Raw genomic sequence first — 26,385 nt, forward strand, 5'->3', positions numbered from 1 at the left:
CAGGATTTGACACTTTTGGCCTATTTTCTATTGGGATATTTAAAATATGTTGTGTAAGTAGATTGCTCAACATCCATCGCCGATTTAAAGGCAAAAATTGAATAAGACACCAAAAACATTCCCCCATAAATGTTAGTTAAAATCTTCGATTATCTTATTAAGCTTTCCAGTGCTTGTAAGAACATTATAAAAACATTAACGGGGGTCATTTACAACATTTCTAGTAATTTTGCTTTCAACTTCATACTTGTTTTCATACTATGGATTTAGCTAAACAAATATTTATATGTCTTAATAACATCTAGCAATACGTGTTTTTTATCAAAATTTTAAATGTAATATTTTTAATATCAATTAAGGTCAACATCTGTGTCTTTCCTCAAAGATTATATTTTTAATTACTGCCTTGTCACTTATTGAAAATCTTCGTCAGTGTTGTATTTGTTGAGGAACGCAGTGAATGCAATCGGACACCTGCGAGTGACGTCATCGTCGGTAAATCGTGGCATTTGCCAATTCAAAAGCCAATCAGGTTCGATACACACACGTGACATCGCTTACAGGCATCCAATTAAATCTGATTTAAGCCACATGGTTAGGCATAATCACTTCACTTCTTCTGAAGACGCCAATTGTAACCCAATTTTTAATTATTTTTTAAAAATTAGAAATATATTTCCCCCCAGATTCTAAATTGAGATACGTATTTAATTTGAACCAAATTTTAATATCTTAAAAATCTTCCTATTTCAGAAAGATACAATGAAACGATGATGGACATGTATAATCTCTTTGTGATGAGTGTGTGCCAAGTGTGCGGTTCCTACCAGTGTCCATATTGTCCTGTCTTCAGCCATAGCATAACTATGCAATGGAATATATTTTTGACATATTCCTGCTTTTTACTCTCATTTTATTTTCTACTTAAAGAAGTTCCTTAGTGAAATGCAACTTTCATTTTATTTCAAGAGATTCCACCATCAAAAATTACGAAATCTTATTAGCCGTGCATCTATTAAAGAAGAAGAGGAAAATTTTCATACTGAAAATCACAATAACTGTTCTGTTTTAGATATGTCACGTATAATATTTGTGTGTCTAAAATCTGTGTTAATTAAAACGTTATTTTATTGTATAATTGCCATTGGGAATTCAGATAAGAAGAAAGTCAGGCCAATTTTTGCGTTGGTGCAGATATTGGGAATCCGCATATGAAGAGTGTCAGGCCAATTTTTACGCTAGTGCTGCTATTTGGAATCTGGATACAAAGAGTGACAGGCCAATTTCAACGCTAGTGCTGCTATTCGGAATCTGGATACAAAGAGTGACAGGCCAATTCTTACGCTAGTGCTGCTATTGGGAATCTAGATACAATGAATTACAGACCGACTTTTATGAGTTTTACAATTGTAAGTTTCAATGAGTTTTTCAAGTGTAATGAATTTAAGTGTTTTCATAAGCATGGAGTTCCTGAAAAGTTATTCTGATTTTACATTATTATGGTACTTTTGATTGGCAAAATTTATATGATGCTGGAATTGGGCCTTTTCTAATGTTTTTAAAGACCTGGAGATATTTTTAATGGGGAAAATAACTGAGCCAAATAATCAGGCCATTAGTCATATTTGAGAGAAGAAAATTGTTGCTAGTTTGGAGAAAAGTATTTCAATTTCCTTTTGTGTAATATAAATTGTACATAAGAATTTTCTAATAAAATTTAAATATGGACTTTACCGAAAATGTTTTTCGGAATTTATACAAACTTTTATAATTTTATGAGTAAGAACGCAAAACTAATATGTATGCAACGGTGAGTATCACCCGCTAAATTGCTTTTTTTTTAAAACAACATTATCACGTTACTAAGCTTTAATTTAAATTATATCTAAATAAAGCTTATATTATTCACTTTGTTATAATTTTTATTTTGCAAATTTCCAAGTTGTTTTTAAAATTGAATTTCGAGTTGAATTTCGTATTTAAAATTTATTCATCTAAAATTTGAATTACTAATACGTGCATATATAAATAAGTAATTTACACTAAAAGATGAATAAAACGGAAAAAATTTTACCAAAATCATTACCAAAGCACGTCGGTAAAAGTTACTGTCCCTTTTTTAGTTCCCATAGAGACAAAAACACGGTAAATTTTACCGTATTCTGGCAGTTTTGACCATGCTTTTATGCTCAGTGTTCTTTGCAAGAATGAAACAAAAAGACATTGTAAAAAATGAGTGAATTTATTTTATGATGTATTATGATCTATGTACATAAAGTAATTTACACTAAAAGATGAATTTTTCATAAACTCATAAAAAATATCTCAAAAAAATATGTATAATATAACAATTGTGTGGCACATTATATTTCAGCTAAATCGTGATAGCAACATTTGTAGAAATCATCCTTAAAAGTACTGCAGTTTTGTTTTCACCACAATCTGTTATCATGTTAGCAAACAATGCAGAACCTGTAAATAAAAAATATTACTCAATGAATTGCTTTTTTGTATTTTGTGAATATTTCAAATTATTTTTTAATGCTAGCTTTTTTTATATCCTACTATCTTACTTCCCGTCATTCGTACGGGATAAAAAAGAGAAAAAGAATCAATAAATAAGTTTTAATCAAAACTACGCTATCATCAGGGACTAATATAGGGCTATCTATAGCTATCATACACAAAATTCAAAGATAGATGCTGTGGGGATAGGTAGAAAGGCAGTTATCTACCTCCTCGTGCTGTTGCTACTCAATCTCGATCGCACACAACGTGTTCACTCGACTGCTAAAGGCGACACAGGAGCAATCACGTCCGGGTCACCAATGTGGGGTGACCCAGACGTGATATAGTTTCACATGATGATAGTAGACGTGATGATAGTAGATATCCACAATGTCAACCTTCATCTATGAAAAGGTCCCCCAACATTGAAACAAGTTAACAAGTCTTATATACTAGTGAATTGGAATTGTATTTTTGTAATGGTAGATACATGTCTACAGATGTAATTACAAATAAAGAATCCAATATAAACCCCATATTTTTTATTATTTTTCGCCTACCTCGGTGACTTAACGTTATTAGATGATAAAGTAAAACGCAATTTTAGAATTTATACTCATTAACATAAAGATTAACTATACTCAGTCAGTAGCACTCAATAGCGATGAAGAAGCTATCGATGGCAGTCTTTTACTTGAAAGGTAAGATTAGCCACAATCAAGCAATTTTTTCCATTAATTTTCTTCTCCTGTTTTTTTTTTTAAAATATCAATTACCGTTAATTTGACACTTTTACTTTCAGGTTTCACTTTTTAAAAGCTTCATTACAAGCAAAATTAGCTCATGGTCTTAGATAATTTTAAAGCAGTAATTTGAAGATGTCTTTTTGACCTTGCTTATCTGACATTGGCGATCGAAATGAGCTGCAGGAGGTAGAACTCTACCTATGACAACACTTCGCATGCTTTCACCATTAGCGTGTGGACAGTCATAGGTGAAGGAAGTACTTTAATTTCTCTCTAGATTTTCAAATAGTTTAAATACTTTTCAGTTAGGACACTACATGGAATTGGAAGCTGCATTAAACATAGTTCTAAAAGAAAGCGTCGTAGAAATTTTAGAAAATATTTTTAACAAATTTTACAAATACTTTAATAAATTCACAAAATATTATGGAATGGGAAAATATCGTAGTGTATTTCCATACAACTGTGAAGAAGAAGAGAGGGAAGGGTTAAGACGTGGAACCAGCTACTCCCCTGATGGCATGTTTGGGCGTTGCGATTGCGAGTAACTATCGAAGGTAAATAATTAAAGAACATGAAGTAAATGCTCAGTGGAACTCGTTTTTGATAAAACAGAGTTGTATGTTTGAAAACATCACTGATGTTTTTTTTTTTCAGTATTTGAAAAAAACATGCACGGTTTTTGCTTTTTACACGCTTTTTGACCAGAGTCCATTTTCTTAAACAAGATAGATGCTGATAGAAGCATTTTGACGAAACTAAATGTCTTTATGTTAATTTGTAAATCAATAAATAAAATTTAAATATTTGAAATATGTATATAATTTCATGAATATTATTTGTTTATGAGGCTAAATATCTCAGAAGAATCCTGGATGGTTCATGAAGAAAATATACAAGATAGTCGTGAAATTCTTACCTGATTCAAACGTCGAATGCATCGAAAAAAGGCTCGACTTGGAAAATTGCTTACAACTTGGCAACAATCTTAGTAATTTAGCATCGCTTAACAATTTTGGTGACAAAAAATTTGAAGTACGAAAGAGTGTCAAATTGAAACGATGGGAATAAACGGGCAAAGAATTTTCAAACACTTTGTTTTCTATAAATTTTCGAGCAATCACAGAAAAAAAAGGGGGGGGGGCGTCCGAAACGGCAAAGTCAAATTTCGTTTTTATATTTTACCAATTTCTATAAAGTAAAATGCAAAACACCTATGTATTTTAAAAGATTCATTTTGTGTAGAAGTAGTAAGTTGTAGAAGATATCTTTGATTTTTCTTCACAATCACAAATGTAGAAGATATCTTTCATTTCTTTTTAATTTCCTGGGATATGTTAACTGTTTTGTGTTATTCAAGAGAAGTGTCAGGTTTGTTACTGTCAGGTCTGTTATCAAAGATAATTGTTTTTAAAATTACTTAGTAGATATTACTACCACTTTTTAATATTGCTTTCATGATTCGGTATGTGAGATGAAAGATTATTTTTGAAGATTTTTAGATTTTTCTATAGATAATTTTTTTTGTAATGTTTCCTGGTATGTTAGCAACTTTCTAAAGTTTGAAAAAGTTTGTGTATAACGTCTTCAGCCTAAAAAGTTTACACTTGGTACGAAAAAAATTATTTATGTAAAATTGCCCGATCTGTTAGCTCTGTTAATATATATATGTATTTTTTAACTTACTGATGACTTATAAAATCCCCACCAGACTGAACTTTAATTGAATTTTGATGCCAACCATAAAATCGTGTGCAAGACGTAAATAAGAATCAGAGCTAAAATCAACAATGATGAAATTTAATTTTATTTTTAAAATAATTTCAGTTTCGAAAATGCCTCAAACTTGAGAATCGTTCATAAGTCATCATTAATATATACGTTCTTGTTTCTGGTGCCACTTGCCAAGCCTGCTTTGTGAAGCCAGGCGAAATTAAGGTAGAGGGTGTGATTTTCGATTTTCAGTGGAGCCATCTGTGGCCAAGAATACGACTTCAACCACGCACACGTCGCAACCTGGTTATAGGGTGAACCCATTCATATATCCCTTTGTTCATTCACAAATCTTAATTTTGACCTGAACCAGAGAATGATCTATCTCCAATTCAGCATCCCCTGACGTATTGATTTGTTGTGCGAACATGGAAAATTTTATGATCTAACAGACTTAACTTGCTCTAGTCACCATTAACTACTAGAGATCCATGTATACCATGTATAAGAGGATCGAACTCACGACATCTTATACATGGGCCCAACTCTCTACCAACCAGGCTATCCCGTCTCAACATCTACGTTATGGATGAAAATCAAATATTAAAAAAAATGCAGAAATTTTTGTTACCTTTTTCAACTATTCAATAATCAGTGGTAAGTGTGATGATCTCCAGCATAGTAAAAATATGGATCCGATGTCCCATGGTAACCATGATCAGGAATGAGAGAATATGGATCATCATCGATATGGTGATCATCCACCATATTGTGATTATCTACCATGTGGTGATGATCCATGAGGTATCCCAGAAGGCTCTTCTCAGGGTAAAATCTGTAGTCATAGTGAGAGCTATGTCCTCCCCAATGACCATGTTTATCCACATGAAACACCACTCCACTGTGGCCTAAGATGCCGGCATTAGCAGCTCTCGATACAAGAATGAAGGCCATTGCGATGAGCTGAAATACAAATAATAAAATTTAAAATGCTATATTGCAAGAAATGTAACAATGTAAAGAAATATGTAAACAGGATGTATATCCAAATCTCTCAGAAGAAAATAAGCACCTTTTAAGTACTTTTTAAGCACTTAAAAAATATTTTTAAGTGCTATATACATTAACAAAATGCAAAATAGTTTTTAAAAATTTTACATGATCAAATGAGAAAAGAACTATGAGAAAGAACTGACAAAGAACACTTTTCTTGATTATATTAGCCATTATTAAATGATAGAGAGATTTTTCGGATCGATATCAGAGGGTGGAAAGTGAAGCCTGAAATCGAGAATATCTTGCAAAATGTAGCAAAGTTGTACATGAGAGTGCAATAATCTCACCGAACCCAGTTAAGTAGGCGCACAAGAATTTCATCAAGCACGTAAAATGATAGGCGCTTTCATACGCTATGGATCGACGGTAGGCCGAGATAGATTGTGGTTGAATGAATTGCGAAAATGTTGAATAGAACAGTGTGAAAAGCTCGGTTTTGCGTAATGCGTGGCGAAAATCACATGATAAAGAAAAAAATCTCATTTTCGAAAAGGGAAAATTAGGCAGATTTTAAAAACACTCAATGAAAAAAGCACCTTTAAAGGATTTTGAAAAAAGAAAATCGAAAATAAGCACCTTTAAGCATTTTTTAAAAACGCTACTCACCATGTGTGAAGAGCTATGTATGTAACCATGTAAAGAAACTTATAGGCATAGACTTGAACGCATGCACATATGTTCAACAATTTACGTTGTAATGTCAAAATACTTCTACTACAGTCTTGTAAAATTTATTTAAAAGTACGTGTTTAAGGAAAAAGATAACGTTGCAATAATATATAACTGCTTACAGCAATCTAAAAATTTGTAAATTTGTGTCGAATTGCAAAATATCTTGTAGAATTGACTTAAACTGTGTATTAATAGTAAGGAACAAAAATAGAACATAATTTTTTTTTGTCTAGCATAATAAAGTTTACACACATTTATTTATAATCTTTATGGTTACTAATTTTTAGTCAACATTACAGCTGTTTTTCTGATTTATTAAAGACAATTCCGAAAGTAAAGATATTTTCTGTTTTATTCATTAAAAATGTTTCATTTCTCTTTTCATACCTGTTTGCGAAATGAAGATTTAACAGTTAAATCAACCATACATTTTATAAGTTAATTAATTAACCAAAAATGTTTTCTTTTATTTGAAATTTTTAATAAGTATTACTCAAATTAGCTAATATTGATTAAAGAAAGTAAATGAGTCAGTTTATTGTTTATTTTGTAATGGATGAAAATTTCCTTACCTTTTTAAATTCTACTAAGGTTTAATTTTTTCTGCAAAATTGTTTTAAAAAAAAGTGAAGCGAGGTTTTTTTATCTTCAGTCATAAGAGTAGGCGGTTACAAAAATTTATATTTTTACTACTATCAGTTTTTTTACTTTTCTCCAAAGAATCCGGAAATCGTATATATATATATATATATATATATATATATATATATATATATATATATATATATATATATATATATATATATATATATATATATATATATATATATATATATATATATATATATATACGATTTATTATGTAAGGTTGTATGAATGAAGAATAAAACCTATAAACGGTTTTCTATTCCTGTATGCAGGCTCTGATTTTTAAATAAGTCACCCTATGAAAGATGGATATGTGTATTCTGTAAAATTATGTTAGAATTTATGAATGAAGGATAAGTCTATAAACGGCTTTCTATCCTGACAGACTGACTTTTAAATTAATTTCCCTATAAATGTTTTTTTTTTTTTTTTTTTTTTTTTTTTAAGACTGCTAATTTATTCAATCCGTTAAACATTTTTATTATTATTTCAATTTTATTACCTTTTTACTAATTGTTTCTCATAGATGGCAGCACTAATATTTTACCTAAACATTTTTTTCTTCTTCTTCGATCAAATGTTTTTTTAATTTTATTATATTCGATTCAAGCTATAAGCAATATTTTACATCTTCGCGATTTTTGTTAACTGTTTTATTATTGTACTTTTAAACCTAAACCGCGTTTTAATTCACGCCGGTAAGTTTGATTTCCTTTTACATTTTTCTTTTATTTCATGATTTTGTACAACATAAGGTTTTTTGCGATATCGACACATATAAAGAATAACTTTTATCTTAGGGTAATTATTCTTTATTCAGAAATATCGCATTTATAGCAATAGATGTGTCTTGACAACGACTATTTGCTTTTACCATTCTTGTTTCTCTACCATTTAGTTTATATATATATATATATATATATATATATATAGTTATATATATATATATATATATATATATATAGTATAGTTAGTTTATATATATATATATATATATATATATATATATATATATATATATATATATATATATAGTATAGTTAGTTTATATATATATATATATATATATATATATATATATATATATATATATATATATATATATATATATATATATATATATATATATATATATATAACTGTATTTTTTTATTACTGTAAAAAATAAGAGAAAAAAAAAATTTTGTTCCATAATATGTTTAGGTAAAAGTTGATTTTACCGTTAAAAGCGCGAGCACTTTGAGTGCCGGTACATTTTACCTTAATTTGATCCGGAATTTTTTTATAGTTCAGTTGGTTTTGAACTATGATTTTTGAATCTGAATTACATTGAATTTAATTGAAATAAAAGTCTTAAAATTTGACAACTAATGACTTGAGCATTAATGGTCGAATCAATAACATTTTCATACCAAAATGTTCCTTAAATATTTCTCTAAAATCCTCAAATTTTCAGATTTTTTCTTCCAACAATTTTTGCGTATTGAGAGTACAAAGGCAAGCAAGGTGAAAATTTTCTAAAAAAACGATCCCAACTCTTTTTTTTTTTTTTTTTTCAATAAAGAGAAATTAATTTTCGAGAAATAGCTTGTTTAAGTTATGAAAAAACAAAAGAGTATTTTAGACATAAAATCAAAAAAAAATTTTTTTTTTTTAATTTTTATTTTTATTTTAAAAGGAAATCACCTTAAAAGTTATCGTACATCTTAAAAATAAAAAGTTTTTTAACTCAATTTCACACTCCAATTAAAACAATGCAAGATCTTTTTGAAACATGATTAAAAAATTTGATCTTGCTTAATCAATTTAAGATTTTACCAGTTTTACTATATATAGTTAGCTTCCTATTTAAATTCAAACAAATCGAGTTCATGTCATTTTCCCCCCAAGTGATGGAAGCAATAAATCGTTACAATTCTTCCTCTTCCTTTCGTCAAGAACCATTTCGCTATACTTATTCGATAACTTATTTTATTTTTTGCACGGCTCATTAACTGCAATCACACGCCTTTATTTGCATTAAAAGCTAAATAAATAAGTAAATTAATGCAAAAGATCATTCTTTTTTTACATTTTCCTTTATTTAAGAATTTACTTTATACGCAACGATTTAATGATAGTTAATTTTCTCCAACTTTTAAAATTACTTTTAAATTAAATTTGTGGGAAGAATTTATGACCAATATAAAAATAAAAATAGTTTTTACAGCGACGAGACGAAACATAAGCTTAAAAAACTGCCAATTATTTTCACTTATTCAATATTATTATAATATCACTTACTTAAAATTAAGATTAAAATGTTTCCTCGTGTAAATTGTATTTTATCTATATTTTTTCTATTTATGTGAAACTAATATCCTCCTAAATAAAATAAATTTCAAAAGTATAAGAAAAATTTTTGACAACTCTTTTTATTGAATTAATACTTTAATTCTTAGAAAAGTGCAGTATAAGTGTGCTTACTGTCTTTCAATTTTTAGTTTCTGTAAATTCTGTTATAAAACTCCTGAGACTTTCGACTTGTTCTCGATATAAATATGAAAACATTTATTTTGAAATAAATTTTTATTTGTGGCTTTGATTTCTGAACTGATTCTTAATTTTAATTATACTTTTGTTTTGACTGATCTAGATAAGGATTTTAAAAATGTTTTTTTCCTGTTAATATAAATTTGCGATTATAAATTTACTGTAATTATGAATTTGCGATGCCTCTATGTCCTAATTTCTAATAACTTCATTCCTACCAAAAATTCTAAACAAATATATTAAGTGTGTCATTATGGCACAACTTACACATTAAATGTGTAAAGTGTGTCATTACGCCACACCTTACACGTTAAATGTGTAAAGTGTGTCATTACACCACACCTTACACATTAAATGTGTAAATACAGTGATAAAGTGGTGGGTGGATTAGATAGACGCTCAAAATTTAAAAAGCAAGTACAGAAAATCAGTGCTGTCCTTTTGTGATGAGAAGGATGATGCCGGGTGCGTAGCCAAATCTTTCAACAAAAAATAAACACCTTTTAAGTACTTTTTCAGCACTCAAAAAATATTTTTAAGCACTATATACATTAACAAAATGCAAAGACTTTACATGATCATGAGAAAATAACTAGTTTCTGACAAAGAACTCTTTTCTTGATTATATTAGCCGTTGTAAAATGATCGAGAGATTTTTCGGTTCGATATCAGAGGGTGGAAAATGAAGTCTGAAATTGGGAATATCTTACAAAATGCAACAGAGTTGCACATGAGAAGGCAATAATCTCACCGAACCCAGCTCAGTAGACGCACGTACCGACACGCAAGTATTTCATCAAACGAGTAAAATAATTGGCGCTTTCATACGCTATGGACCGACGGTACGCCGAAATGAATTGTGCAAACGTTTAATAGAACAATGTGAAAAGCACGCTTTTGCATATTACGTGGCGAAAATCGATATGGTAACGAAAAAAAAAATCTCATTTTTAAAAAGGGAAAATTAAGCACTTTTTAAAAAAGAAACCAATGAAAAAAGCACCTTTAAGGGCTTTTAAATAGCGAAAATCGAAAATAAGCACCTTTAAGCACTTTTTAAAAACGCTACGCACCATGTGCCTGTGACCATTTCAAGTAGACCCAGTGCCTAAGGTCAATTTTTGAGTAATTTTTCAAGTAATTTTTTGAGGTCAATTTTTGAGAATTCTTTGTCAATTTTTGAGTAATTTTTTGAGGTCAATTTTTGAGAATTCTTGATTAAAAGTATTTTTTGCTATACAAAAACTACTTAAAAAAACATGACAAAAATAAATATTACTGTAAAAAGTACGTAAAATTCTTCTTTACTGCAACATATTACAAAACAAAAAATCTTATATATTGTAATTTTTACAGTAATAATTACCTTAAAATAATTAAATTACTCAGAGTAAATAAATATTTCTGTAAAAATTACTACGATATATTTTACGGTAAAAATGACTTTCATGAACGATGCACCCAAAGTACCGGTACTTTATATCGTAATTTGTTTCGATTTTTTTTTTTACATTACTATTTTTAATTATGAGATTAATAAACACAATATGTATTCTAAATGTTTATTTAGAATGCGCAGCTTGAGTTTGAAGAATATGCATTCTAAAATAATAATTTTATCAGTTTTATCTACGCAGAAATCTAATAGATTTTTATCTATATTATCTTCATAGATTTATTAAAGAACAAGATCTTTTTTCTTTATTTATTTATGAAGTTTTGAAAAATAATATTTAAATATAATTGGTTATGCCTACAGTTGCTTTTCTGGTAGGTATTAGAATTCATCTAAAAATAGAATGCGTAATCTATACATAATTTTATTCAATATGCCTATTCTGTATCTTTCAAAGTATTAATTATTTACAAAAATTTTTGAACACATTACACGGAAAATATTGTAATGTATTAAAATTCAATATATTCAAATTTTTTAATCAAAACTTTATCAGAGAAAAGTTTTATAGTAAAGCATCATAAACTTGTTTCGTAAGAGGAATTTTTAATTCAAATTGGAGAATCATTATTTAAACAGGAACTTATTCATATTATCATAAAAATGAACACAAAATTGATCGTAATTTGAAAAAAAAATCATTTTTTTTATTAAAGGAATAAAATAGTGTAAAATCTAAATTTAGAAATGTTGAAAAAATTTATAAATTAGTATTCTTGATTTTAAAAAACAAGGAAAACAGTAGTTCTATTCCGCGTCGAAGTTTCCTATGAGTATTTGATCAAGATTTTAGAGCATGTATCATAAATAAAAAAAAAATGCACACTTCCACAAATTACTTACATAAAAATCCATTATTATCTTTCCATTATAATTGCCTTATGTATTTTTCTATTGTTCAAAAAATCTCATTTTGGCTATGGGTAATTTGCACTTATAGAACCCAAACGATTTCGGTGAAGGAGTTAAGTGAAGTGAAGAGATAATAGCAAAAATAGTTTCCGGGTAGAATAAAATTCTCTTTTATTTTTTTGTGATTCAAAATTGCAAATGTGAAAGCGGAAGTTGAAATTTTACTTCATTGAACTCAAGTGTGATTTTTGACGCTTATTGCTATTAAGAATATACGAAATACTATTTTATAAAAAAGGACAAACGACTATTTGTTTCAAAATGATGAAGTTGTTCATGTTTTTTAAAATGACAGTAATCATTGGAGTTCAGAGAAATGTGTTAGTTAATCATCAATAAAAAACTTTTATGAAAGAAAATTGACAAATTCAGCGAATTGAGTAAAAACAAACGAGCGATAAATAGTTAAGCTTTATCGATAAACAAGTACAAATTTGAACTCACTGTGTCCAATTATTAATACCTTTACAGAAGCCTAATTTATTTCCCGTATTCAAGTTTTGACAAACTTTTTTTCTGAAAAATTTAAATAAAGGTTTATTTGCCAAAAAATTGCCAAATGAAATTTCCTTTAGAAAAAATTTAAACATTTATGAAAGTTAGTACTTCTGCTTTTCTCAAAGGTTGTCAATATCATATTGCATAATATGAAACAAAAGTTACATTGCCGGAAAATTTTAATCAAATTATCGAACTTTTACATACTAAGATGCTATAGGTATATTTAAGGATAATGGCAATCTAAAATATAGTAATTTTTAAAATATTTGAATTTTTATCCATCCATCAAAATAAGGGGGATAATTGAAATCTTGTGATTATAGGTCCTGTTAGTTTCAGTTTTTTAATTAGTGTTTTTCTCAAATTAATGAGTGAATAAAAAAATATTTTTAGATAAAAATTATTAAATTAATTATTATTATTAAATTATCTATTAAAAATTATTAGAAAGCCTTTATGCTAATCTGTAGAAACTCTTTCAGATATTTAAAATGAGAATAACAGTTTTGAATTAACATTCATTATTTTTTTTATTTAACGGTTTAAAGCAAATTAGTTTAAAATAAAATGTTTTTGTTCTCGTAAACAATACAAATTTAAATAGAAAATCCAAGATTCAAACAAAATCAGTGAAATAGTTTTAGACTTGTGAACATTTAAATATAATTTTCAATGCTAATTTAGTAATAATATTTTGAAGCAAATGGATTACCGGTGCCTCCTTTGTATATTTTCTCTCCTGACCCTCTAACTACAAGCGAAAATACATTTTGGTATTTTTTAATTTTGAAAACAGTTTAATAGTTATTAAAAAGAAATCTGCTAAATTATCGTTATTGTGTTTGTATTAAAATATAAAATCCACATAAAAAGGAGTTAGACAAAAAAAACTTTTTTTTTCATATTCGAAAATTTATTAATGATTGAATTTGCAAATTAAAAAAATTTTAATGATGAACAACTGTTTCTTTTAGATCCAAATAACTGAAAATTAGATAAAATTCTGAAAATGACTGTTTGGAAGTGAGCCGTGATTGGAAAATTGTAACTTTAGCGTATAAAAAAGACATTGGTATTTCATGCTATAGTTCATAGCCATAAATTATTAAAAATGCTAAATTTCTACCTAAATTGATATAAAACAATGAAAAAAGTATGAAAAATATATTTAACACAAAATCTGCGTCAAAGGGATAAACTTTTTAACCCATTTAGTTAAAATTCCAGATGTCGCCACCAAAAATGTGTAGTAATTTAAACCTCCTACATACCCCTTAAAAGGATTTAAATGAAACTATGTTTAACAATCCCAAGTTTTTTCGATCATTAAGAAAATGACTATGGATATTATTTCGTAAAAATTTTATAAATTGTTTTAAAAATTACTAAAGATAAAAAGAAGTAAGCAAAACAATTAAGCACAAATTTTCGACATCTCTCCTTACTAATCACTGTAACCCTATCTTCCAGATTGCAGGCATTCCTTAAATATTTCGAGGGCAAAACTCGGAAAAAAATATTACTTCAAAATAAAATCTTATAAAATTAAGAAGCATATTTAATGTCTCACCCTACACCCTTTTTCGTGTAAAGGCTCTCTATTAAATCATTTCTTGTTAAAAACCAATCATTATATTCATGCTAATTTATGTCGTTCCGTTTTGTAGTTTTTTTAAAATTAAACACTGCACAAAAAAAAAAAATCATAATATATTTTATAAAAATTAACGTCTGAAAACCAATGCAACTGCCCAACTGTCTCCAACTGCCGTTACTTATCCTTTTAATTCAATATTATGCTGGCTTATTCATAATTCCCTCCGGGGTTTCGAAGCGTTATAGTAAAAAAACGAAGACGAATATGGCAAAAAAGAACACATGAAATTATTCCGAAAGTATTCAAGTTTTAATTTAAGCAGTTGCCGGTAGCTGGCAGTAACATGTACCACTGAAGCCCGTTGCAGTAAAGAAAAATGGCGTTTACAGGCGGAGGGAATTATGAATAACCCTGTATTTGTGTGCGTGCGTGAGTGGTTATTCTAAGATTTAAAATGCTCTCTTTCGTAGTGCCAATAATACACGTAGACTACTAAAAATATTGATTTATAACATTCATTCTTGTTATGCTTTATTTAATTATGTTTTATTTAATAATATTTTAATTTATTATATTTTTAAATAATTTATTATGAAATCTCCATAGACAGACAGCAAGATATTTTTCTAAAGATATTTTTGTAGACAAATCAAGAAATTATTGTTCTTTAACAAAATGAATAGGGACACTAGGAAATTTGTTATTGCAGCTCTAATATATTGGTGCTTAAAACACTAAAATAGAAAAAATAAAGATTCTTGAAATAATATTTAAAGTAGTTACTATGAGATAAGGCTGTCTATATTGATATTCATGAAATAAAACTTCAAAAAAATTGGAAAAGAAATAGATTAAAGTTAGACATCCCTTGCGTAACACCAAAATACATTTTCTCTTTAAATAAATTACCTATAAGAACTTATTTTTCAAAAATATTTATTTTTATTCTTGCTGAGAATTTTAAACTGATTTTATATGCAGACAGTATAAAATTTTCTTTAAGAATCATTGTGTCTTCTAAATTTAAACATCACTCTAAAAATTACATCGCAAATGTTTCTCACAATTTCTAATTAATTCCTTTAAACATAAATTTTCATTTTATTTCATACTTTTTTGTGGTAATACTATAACATTACTTTCATCAGTTACTTTAAATTTAAACGAAAACAATAAAAAACTAAAAAAAAGTAAATATTAAAAATAAGAAAAATGCAACTAAACAGATATGATATTTATGATTTTAAGCATTTACTTTCGTTTTAAATCTCATACAAAATCTATTATTAAAAATTGGATGTAAAAAAACAATAATACAATTAATTTTCTTTGTAAAAATACATTTTTTTCCAATTAATTAATTTTAATTCATAATAACATATTTATGCAGAAGTAAGTAATGCATTTTCAATAATCGCTACTGTCTATTCTGTACAAAAATTTGTTGAGTACAATTCCAGGTATTGAGAATGTTCTGAAAATTAAGTAACAATAGTAAATTATATAAATTAATTTTTCTCCCTTTTTTGTAATTGAGTGTAAAAAAAGTAAAAGTAAATCAGAGACAATTTAGAATAATTTCTATGCAATTTGGCAAATTCATTATTTTTTTTAAAGATTTTGCAATTTTAAATTTTTTTGAAAACAAAATGTAATAGTTTTAAAAGTATAAAAAGATTAAACTAAGTAAAATATAACTATGTAAAATATAAGTATATAAAAATTAATAAAATTATTTTTTATAATTTATGATCATTATTTTTATATAACTAAAATATTTATGTTTTGAAGCGAATTTCTTAGCAAAATTTACTTGGAAAAGCAATATTTATGCATAAAATTATTTTCAGTATTATCTGATATTAGCTTGTAAAAGATACAACGAAATTTTAAGTTCAAACAACGTAATTATTATTTATTTATTTTAAAATTAAGCATCAGAAATCTATTTCTTGTAGACAACATCACAAACGCTACAAATTTTAAACAGTTATTTTCTTATAGTTTTTAAAGAACGTTGTTTTAAAGTTTTTTTAGAATATTCATGACAGCAAAATATTATCAGTACTTTTCAGTTTTATCATTACTTGAAAATAAATAAAGAAGAAAAACTAAACAAAATTTTATTTTTAAAAAAAAATACTTACAACTTTTAATGTTCTAGATATTATTTCACATATTACAGCTAAACCTTTTTAATTTTGGAAAAAAAGTCAAGTTTGAAATATTTTGGTTAAAATTTATTTAAAAATTCATTATTACGATTAACATCATAGAAAGAGGAGAGCATATTTATTAATCACAGCTTTACTATTTTTTTCATGAAACATACTACGAAAAATATTCATTTAATGTTCTTACTTACCAAGCATATTTTCAATGAAAACATCTTCAAATATTCAAAATACAAGTAAAAAAAATCACAAAATCAGTCACTTCCGATTAGCGCAAATCAAGTATCAAAAAGTTAGGCAAAAGAGAAAGGTAATCACTTTATATACCCGTAAGATCTGAGGTAAGAAATTACATTCAACACCTAACGCACGTGACGGATTATTTTCTTAAAACTTTCCCTTTTGTTCCCTTTGTGGTTTCTTCTTTCTTTTCTTTCTTTTTAGACTTTTAAGCTTCAATAACCACCAATTGAGCAGCACTTACTGGAATCATCGAACAGTGACGCAGTATCCCAAACAAACGGAAGGCGTCGCAGTTCCCATCTCCCAAAAAGCATCATGAACTTATAAGATGAAAAAGAAGTGTTTTTAACTGCGCCCTTTGTGCAAATGTTTTTGTGTTTACTAAATCATGCAATATGAGAGAAGGTGAATTAAAAAAAAATCAAATAGGCATCCAATTATATTGTATAACGAGTAGGACTGGGCGATAAATCGATGCATCGGAAATTATCTATTCCATGCAATCATCACCGATCCGATGTTTGGATTGGAAATTTTTCGAAGCATCGGAAATTTGATTTACTGAGATTCGTACGGTATTTTCCGATGTATCGTTGACATCAAGCAGGCATCCAATTATACTGTATAACGAGTAGGACTGGGCGATAAATCGATGCATCGGAGAATATCGATTCCATCAACGATCCGATGTTTGGATTGGCAATTTTTCGAAGCATCGGAAATTTGATTTACTGAGATTCGTACGGTATTTCCCGATGTACTGTTGACATCAAGCAGGCATCCAATTATACTGTATAACGAGTAGGACTGGGCGATAAATAGATGCATCGGAAAATATCGATTCCATCACTGATCCGATGTTTGGATTGGCAATTTTTCGAAGCATCGGATATTTGATTTACTGAGATGCCTACAATAGTTCCCGATGCATCGTTGACATCGATCTCTATGTGCGCCATGTTGAGCATTGTTCCCGATAGTACATCGATGTCTGCAAGCTCGCGCGAAAATAATTTTTCTCCGTAAGTGTGCAGTGATAACTGTGGCGAAGATTGTTATCTTTCCCCGTTTTTTTTTTTACATCTTGAGTCATCGTTTTGCTGACATGATGAATCCGAATGTGATTGAGAATCGAAATGTTGTTGAATCTCTTAGTTATGGAAGATGTTTTTTTTTAAATTGTGTGTGTGTGCGAATCCTGTTGATTTTTTTACAATCAATCCGTTTTATGCTTTTTAATCGCTTTCTTGCAGACATCCATGTCTTTAAATATTGAGAAATAATTATAAGAAATGCAGCATTTATTTTTTAAAAAAATGCAACTTACTCTACATGTAAAACATTAATGTATCGAAACATCGTGATGTTAGCATGACGATACATCGCGATGCCAAAATCTTAACATCACCCAATCCTGATAACGAGTTCTCAATACATTTTTCTTCGATCCATACACGTATTGTATACGGGGAAAAAATTCTGGTAAAATTACCGTTCTGTATGGTAATGATACTTCTGGTAAAGAAGACAATAATTCTTGTTAATAACAATAAAACATACCGTATTTAAACCATTAAATTTATAATTTTTCAATTCATATATTAACGGTTTAACGAGAATTCTAGTTTTCAAATTCATAGTTCTTATAAACCACACATTTAGTAAAAAATATAAAACTGAAAAATAAATTTTATTATATTTATATTTAATAAATTTTATTGCCAATATTTCTGAAAGGTAAAAAAAGGAAGAAGAAAAAGATTTTTTATGCCATGCTCTAAAGTATTGTGATAAAATTACCTAATTTTATCACATTTACCAAACTTTAACGCATATTATAAAACAATTATTTATACCAAAACTATTGCCAAAGAGCGCTGGTAAAAGTTACCGTCACTTTTGGTGGATATGATAAAATTTACCTCACGGTAAATTTTATCATATCCGTGAAGGTTTTAATCATACTTTTTTTCTCAGTGCTCTATAAGTGGATGTTATGAATTATTAATTATGTCTTTGACGAAACCGTTTCCTGGGAAATACGCAGAGAGAAAATTTCCTGAAATTGTTATCATTGCTAATTCTCACTTGTTGAAGATATAATTTCGTCAGAAGTATTCAGCTTAGTATCGCTCCAGTGGTGCAGTCGGTAAAGGCGTCACTCAGGCCATTAAACTCTAAACTCAGTGGCCCGACAGCCCATTGAGGGCCAAGGCCTACTGTGCCCATCTCAGTTTTCTTGACCTTGGGCTCTGGGCTGCCGGAACAGATGTTCCGATTAGGTGGTCAGCCGAACTCGAAACCCCCAGTGTTTAGATCCCAAGCATGCTTGGAACTCATTTATCGACCCACAGAAGGGATGAAAGGCTGAGTCTACTTTGCCCTGCTCGAGGATCGAACCTAGGACCTGTGGCACAGGAGTACGAAGCGCTACCACTCAGCCACCGGGCATCCATCCACTCATGCCACTGGTGGCGAGCTAAGAGTCGTGAGCTCGATCCCAACAGTTGACAAAACATATATGCAGCAAGGGGCAAGTTAAATCTGCCGTAACTGAAAATATCCTTCTTTTTTGGGGGGAGTGGGAGTTAGGAGGGAGGGATGCCAGCTCATCCACTGCCCATGTGGTCTGACCAGGAGCAAATTATGTGGCATTTCTCGCTTATTCATTAAAAGATGGAATCCTAAAACCGGGACAGAGTGACTCAGTCAAGGTTGGATGATGTGCTGTGAGCCACATTTCAATCATAAAATTGAGTAGGAAATATGACATAAAATAAAAGGAATACAAGTACTCACTCATCACCTGAAATTGAACCCGGGTCATTGATTAGAAAAGTGAGAACACTAACTCCTGTACTATGTCGAAGGAGTCATACAGCGCAAGTAGTATAAAAATTAGATTTTTAAAAAAAAGAAAAGAAAAAGAAGGTTCGAGAACTTTCAAATTCCCGATCATGACAGATGATTAAGAAAACAAATGCGTCAAATATTTGAGTTTCGTCAACAACAAAAATTACACATGGGCTTACCTGCGAAATGTTTATCAAAAACACTGAAATGTATCACAAAGATTTCTGAGTTGCTAAAAATGAGTTGCTTACCTCTGAAAATATGAGATAATAATGTGTCATGCAATTTAAAATTTTCTATTCAATATTTTAATACTTCTTGAACTTTAATTAAATTTATACAATGTGACCATAGTTAATTCAACTCTATCCGAAGTAACACAAACAAAAAATATGCTGCCAAATCAGAATATTTCTAAATTTATTGTATCAAATCACAACATCAATAACAATATCAATATGAAAAAGTAAAGTAATATCCTTATGAAAGCGAAGTAGTATTATTATCAAAGTTACGTATTTCGAATATAACAGATTCGAATATTTTTTTAAATATTTGAATATGTTTTGAATTTCATAACACTCTATCTTAACAAAGAAGCCAAAATTGATAAAGTTTCACCAATAGCACTGTTATAAATATGTTGCATACAAAGTACAATTTATAAATTCACAGTATAGCAAGACACATACCATTATATAAAATCACAATATAGCAAAACAAATGGCAACATATAAAGTCACAGTTTACAGAATCATAACATACAAAATATAATGCATAAGGTCTCAGTATAGAAGTCACGTATTTGAGAATACCTAAAATTTGGGTTCACAACAATGTTGAGTGAAGGGCCGCATGACCAGCAGAGTGACCAACGACAGGCAGCATGCCAAAGTATTTCGACAAACATGTTGACTGAAATTCTAGGTAGTAATTGTCATATAAACATCATTGTTCTAGGCACTAAATTCTTTCTATCAGTTAATCTTGTAACATGTTGGCATAAAATTAAGTACTTCTAAATGTTTAAAATTAGAAATTGCACAACTGATTACTTTTTCATTTTGGATCACGTGAATGCGAATTACGATGTGTGACTTTTAAATTGCAAGTAGAATTAACGACCAAAAAGAAAATCCTATACTATGTTAAAATCGGCACAGAGCACGTAAAAAGTGATTACTTTAATGTGCGATTCAAAACTTGCGTGCCGTGAAACAGTAGTAATAAAAGTGTAGTTATAACTACCGAAGAAATTATTAAAATCACTTTATACTTACGATGAAATCGGCATAAATAAAACACTTTAAAAAATTATCTATTTAAATGCGGGATTTGAAATTAAAGTATCGCAAATAGCGTATAAAAAAATATCGGGACTTTCGAAACCTTGTAGAAATGTGTAGCAATAATTGCCTAACTAACGATTCATAAATAATTCGGTGTGCGATAAAATCGGTACAAATAAATCACGTCAAAAATGACTATCTAAATTAGCGTTTTGTTACTCGCGATTCATAATAATATCGAGCTAAAAATATCGAAATTTTTAAAAATCACACAAAAATGCGTAGCAATAACTACCGGAAAAAGGATCAAAAGACATTTAGGTTTGCGACGAAGTTTGCGAAAATAAAGTGTTTCAAAACTTTCTAGACGTTAAAACAAATTTTAAAAAATCGCGATTTTAGAAACTACGTAAAAATGGGTACTGAACTACTGAAAATAACTACTACTAATAATAACTACTGAAAAGTCATTGGATTTATGACAAAATCGTCACACACGAAGAGAGTCAAGCGTGATAACTAAAATTCAATATTCTTGTATCATAATAATGTCGTAATTGAAAAAAATATTGAGATTTTCAAAACTAGCGTAAATCCGTAGCGTTTACCATCGAAAAAAAGCGATCGAAAAACTGCATTGGTTGAGATTGGGTACATTAAAAACTTAAATGCACAATTTCAAATTTATGAACTTTTTTTTAATTTTTCAAAAACAAATATTTTTTTCATTGCATTCAGGTTGCTACCGTGAGCAACACATCGAAAGTTGCAGGGCTGCGTGTGGCCCGCGGACCACAAGTTGTGCATCCTTACTTTAAAATGACCTACTGGACTCTCCTGACCAAACTATATGAACTATACAATATTTTGGGAGTCACAAATTCAAATCTGTAGAAAAAAGGTACATAAATTCAGAGAAAAGCAGTTCACAAGACAGACACAAAAGAACATTTTTGGGTCTAATTTTGTAATAAAATATAGTTTACACTAATTAATTAACATATTTGAATTCACTCCCTGGAGCCTTTAAGACTAAGGTTCTAAAACGTGAAGATCCGATCATTAGATAAAAAGTTATTCAGGGTGTTTCAGTTTTTTCGCTCTATATATCATTATCATATATTATTATATTGCATATCTCTAACAGTGATGAAATCATCTTATTAAACTAAAAGGAATTTATATTATGCAACGTCATAAAAAAATTAATTATGACTTTATTCAAAAATTAATTTGAAAAGCATATGGAAGGGGATTAAATAGAGCAAAATTACATATAAAACCACATTTTTATGCACGAAAATACATTTAATAAAGTCAACATTTCGAAATACTCTACATGGGTTGTTTCTACATGGGTTCTGCATGGTAGTTTTTCTTTGCCGAATAAACTTTACGGGTCATTTTTAGGGAAGCCTAAACCCATGTTTTGGGGGCTTGGCACTTAATTTGGGATCACTCTGCTTCAAATTAACATTTGAACATACCATACATAACAATTTAGAGAACAGACATTCTCTAATTAATAGCTACAACTAATCAAGAAAAATTATCAATTATAACTGTAAAAGCCCATATAAAACCAAAAAAATTTATTCGGCGTGAGCAGCAATGTTCCCATTTGGAAGTTTTACAAAATAAATCTTAAATTTTTCTCCCCAAACATTTTCAACGCTATAATGGTCATCATGATTGGACACTGACTTTACATTATGGTGATCAAATATGTAGGCTAACGGAACTCCATCATCGCTATCACTATCATCATGGATTATTTTTTTCCAACATGTCCAGGAATAATCAGATTTCCCTAACACAATCCAGCCAGGAGGACCGATAGCTATATTAACGCCTGTTAAAGCAGCACCAGTTACACCTGCAGTGGCTTTAATAGCGATAGCTCCAGCAGTTGCTGTTCCAGCAGTAGCTGCGCCTGCAGCTGTACCAGTTGCAACTCCAACAGCAGTTCCAGCTGCAGCTCCGACTGCTCCTGAACCTATTTTAGTTAGTAATGGTGCCGTTACCACGGATGAAGCAGGATTAATTGCTGTAACAACAGCTAAGCCTACAGCAAATACCATTTTTATAAAGGAAAATTTTAGGGTTTAAAAAATTAAAATGCTTTATTACCAACTTGTTTTAATAACTTATGCACCCGTTTGGTAAGAATTGTTAAATAATCTAGATTTTACTTTCCGTCTTTTTCTTTTCAGAAGACTGTCTTCTTTATCAGAGTTATATCCTGTCTTCCTTTTTATGATATTGCCACAATCAGTCAATTTCTCATTTTTCCTGGGAGAATTTATTTTTTCAAAATTTGATGTTGCTTCATAAACACTTCGAAAATCACCTGAAATGACAAAGGAAATAGCCAATTCTACATATTATTACAAAAGCTTGCAAAATTTATTCCATAAGCGCTCGACATAATAGACAGGTTGGGGGGGTATTTAAAAAATCATTCCCTAGGAGTGAACACATGCATTTTTGCATAATATGACGTGCGCTTAGATTTTATTTTTATCAACTATTTTATTTTATTTTATAACCGTCATTGAACAGATGACCCAATTTTTGGGTTTACGACTACTAATGTTCAACTCCGTAGCCTTGTAATTTTGAACCCAATTCAGAAGACAAGGGAACTCCTGGATCAAGTATTGGGAGAAATTTCAGAAGAGAAAACCTAACAATCAATTGATATTGACAAGAGACGTACCTTGACATAACCTTAAATCCGTCGCATTGTCCGTGGGATTGTTTTCACTCATTTTTTACAATTGTTATCCACTAAATTTGAAAATAAAAAATACTACCCTATTAAATTATATGTGTATCAAAACAAACTAAAAAAAAATATTTATAGAAAAACAATACTTTTATGACTTTTATTATTTTTATGCTAGTGAGAACCAAAACAATATGGAAATGAATGATGGAAAACTGGATCCTACCACGTGATTTCCCGGCCAATAAAAATGAAGCGTTAAACGTTTAACGCAACCATGTTGGAAGTCGCAAAAGAAGTATAACTTCAAAAATAATTTACACAAAAACAGAAATTGGAAAGAAAATAATTCATGATTATTCTTCCACCTTGTTATATGAGGATTCGATACCACAATTATAAATTGAGAAATCAATTAAAATGTTAATCTTTCTGAAACATTTCTTAATTAAAAAAACTTTCGTGTTTTACTTCATTATTAACGCATTTTTTTTAATTAACTCACACTATTTAATAAATTGAAGGCATCTGTTTTTATTAGAAGCAAATTTTCATTTCATATATAATTTAAAATAGGGCTAATGTAATTTTTGGATATCATGCGTTTTTTTTAAAAAATGAAATTAATGTAAATTTGTTTAAGGAATCTCTCCTTATTATAAGTGAATTTATGTTAACATCTTTCGCATCGATATTTATTATACTTTCACATCGATATTTATTATACTTTCACATCGATATTTATTATACTACTTTCACATCGATATTGTATTCATCGAAGTATACAGCCTTATTTTTTCTATACTATTGCCATATAAGCGGTAGGTTGTTCGGGCAATTGAAGTAAGACCCAGGGGAACAAGAGACAATGAATTCCTGGAAGGCCAATTTTACTACATTCTTTTAATTTAATTAATTTCCTATTAAATGTCAGCACGATTTCTCAAAGACTATTCGACTGATTTTGCTCAGATTTTGCATTCTGCAATATAAAATTGCGTTCTTTAAAATTATGCAACGATTTGTTATCATACAATTCAAAATATATATCTTACAATTTTTTAAACTATTGTTATATAAAATAATAAATAATTTTTAAAATCTATTTTCTGCACGGAATTATTTTTAGATAAATAAATTTTTTAACCTTGTGCAAAAATGTTTTAATACTCTTAAAATGTTCTCAAGATACAAATACGCAAAAAGAAAAAAGAAAAATTAAATTAGCATTAAGGGGTCCAAACTTCAGACCGCTCTCCTGGCCGAACTATTTCGACCATTTTACTCAGATCGCAGTTACCTCCAATATTTTGAGAACAGAAAATTCAAATCCGTCGAAAAAAGGTATGTTTAGTCAGAGAAAGTATGTTTTTTGTTCACATCTCGACATTGCTTTATGACCATTGGTGGTGAGGGTTGGTATACGTTCCCGTCAAGAGTTACAACTCTCTAAAAGTCCCCCTCAATATTTCAGACGAATAAATAAACTTTTAAAAATATTATCAAAGTTAAAATCGAGAAAGAGATTAAAAAAATCAATCATTGTTCAAATAATTAGCTGACATAAGAATTTTTTTCTTGTGAGTGAAATTTAGAGAGTTATTGTGATTGCGTATTTTAATTACGCCCCCCTCCAGTGGCGGATCCAGTGGGGGGGGTGTCATAGGGGTGATGCCCCCTCCAAAAAAAATTGGAAAAAAATGAAAATAATAAATTTTTTAATAGTTTACGAAAAAAATAAAATATTTTGAAAATTATTTAAGGGGACATATACGCCTAGGTAGGTCGGAAAAATCGATTTTTTTTTCCATCTAATTATGTTCTTCACTGTTTCAAGAATCATAATCCAAAAGATTAAAGCGAAATTCGTCATAGTTTCATTGTAAACATTAATAATGTTGAAGCGCGCTTCAACAGGTTTAAACAAAGATTGTATTTGCCGGAGTTTCTAAAAAACGCATTACATTTATTATTTAAAGATTTTGAATACTTGAATTATTTATGCATTCTTCTATTGTTCATTATGAAAAAAATAAATGAGAAGACTAGCTTTAAAAACACCATTTTTTTTTTTTTAGAAAAAAAATATTTAAAAAATTTTTTTTTATAAAAAAATTAATTGGGGGGGGGGGGTCGGGGTCTATGACTTCCCCCCCAGGAAAAATGTCTGGATCCGCCCCTACCCCCCTAAAAATTGAACCCCTGCGACAGTCATGCTTTAGACAAAAATAGTGAATACTTAAATAAAATACCCAAAGTCTCAATAAATAAATAAAATATACAAAAATATAAGAAGTAATATAAAATATATAAATTAAATTAAATACAAGAAGTCTTAAATGATTCTCTATTATAATTGTACTGTAAAAGAAAAGATTACTTACTAAATATTACAGCTGTTGAGGAGTTATTGCGCAGAAAACATCGATTATTAGAAGAGACTGTTTACAAAGAAGAGGATGAACGGAGATGGGATAATTCGGGCATTTTCCGTTGAAGGTCACTGCAGTCTGCGGTGTTTTCGCAATTTGAAAGTGAAAGTGAAAGTAAGATAGGAAAATGAGAAACGAAAGCTCTTTAATTGATAAAGTGGCTCTCATAAATAGACACGTGATGATTGATAGTTAAAATACTGATGAATAAATCTAGATCAACATGCTTCACAATTCTTAAATTAACTGAAAAATAATTATGAAGTTTTATAGTTACGATTTGAAAGAACTAAACTGAAACTTCAGACGATTTTTTTTAAAATTA

The 26,385-nt window shown here is 29.2% G+C and overlaps 3 protein-coding genes across 9 annotated transcripts in view; 1 reads left to right on the forward strand and 2 right to left on the reverse strand.

Moving 5' to 3' along the window:
- The window catches only part of LOC107436484 (CD109 antigen), a 142,897-nt gene extending 140,397 nt beyond the window's left edge, over nucleotides 1-2,500 (forward strand). For all 6 annotated transcript variants that reach the window (XM_071179413.2, XM_071179417.2, XM_071179419.2 and 3 more), the window contains one exon: nucleotides 754-2,500. In XM_071179413.2, the coding sequence (XP_071035514.2) occupies nucleotides 754-941 (188 nt within the window). In that variant the 3' untranslated portion in view covers nucleotides 942-2,500. The remainder of the gene's footprint in view (nucleotides 1-753) is intronic.
- Nucleotides 2,337-16,877, reverse strand: LOC107436485 (uncharacterized). 2 transcript variants are annotated; one of them, XM_043040172.3, is made up of 3 exons: nucleotides 16,707-16,877; nucleotides 5,599-5,930; nucleotides 2,337-2,472 (listed from the first exon to the last, which is right to left on the reverse strand). In XM_043040172.3, the coding sequence occupies exons 1-2, from the start codon at nucleotides 16,728-16,730 to the stop codon at nucleotides 5,619-5,621; spliced, it is 336 nt and encodes a 111-aa protein (XP_042896106.2). In that variant the 5' UTR covers nucleotides 16,731-16,877; the 3' UTR covers nucleotides 2,337-2,472; nucleotides 5,599-5,618. The 2 variants fall into 2 exon arrangements, with proteins under 2 accessions (XP_042896106.2, XP_071035522.2); XM_071179421.2 differs by lacking the exon at nucleotides 16,707-16,877 and adding an exon at nucleotides 12,175-12,277.
- Nucleotides 16,878-20,004: 3,127 nt separating this feature from the next.
- Nucleotides 20,005-26,151, reverse strand: LOC107455991 (uncharacterized). Its single transcript, XM_043040173.3, has 2 exons — nucleotides 26,013-26,151; nucleotides 20,005-23,250 (listed from the first exon to the last, which is right to left on the reverse strand). Exon 2 carries the CDS (start codon nucleotides 22,979-22,981, stop codon nucleotides 22,493-22,495), a length of 489 nt encoding a protein of 162 aa, XP_042896107.1. The 5' UTR covers nucleotides 22,982-23,250; nucleotides 26,013-26,151; the 3' UTR covers nucleotides 20,005-22,492.
- Nucleotides 26,152-26,385: the final 234 nt, after the last annotated feature.

The sequence above is a fragment of the Parasteatoda tepidariorum genome, chromosome 1, assembly GCF_982258835.1.
Source record: "Parasteatoda tepidariorum strain Cologne lab strain chromosome 1, Ptep-v5.0, whole genome shotgun sequence".
Lineage (NCBI taxonomy): Eukaryota > Metazoa > Arthropoda > Arachnida > Araneae > Theridiidae > Parasteatoda > Parasteatoda tepidariorum.

Coding starts and splice junctions, on each gene's coding strand:
- LOC107455991 (XM_043040173.3), bottom strand. CDS start 22,981: ATGGTATTTGCTGTAGGCTTAGCTGTTGTTACAGCAATTAATCCTGCT.
- LOC107436485 (XM_043040172.3), bottom strand. CDS start 16,730: ATGTTTTCATTGAAAATATGCTTG. Junction 5,931..16,706: donor TTTCATTGAAAATATGCTTG/GTAAGTAAGAAC, acceptor TTTGTATTTCAG/CTCATCGCAATGGCCTTCAT.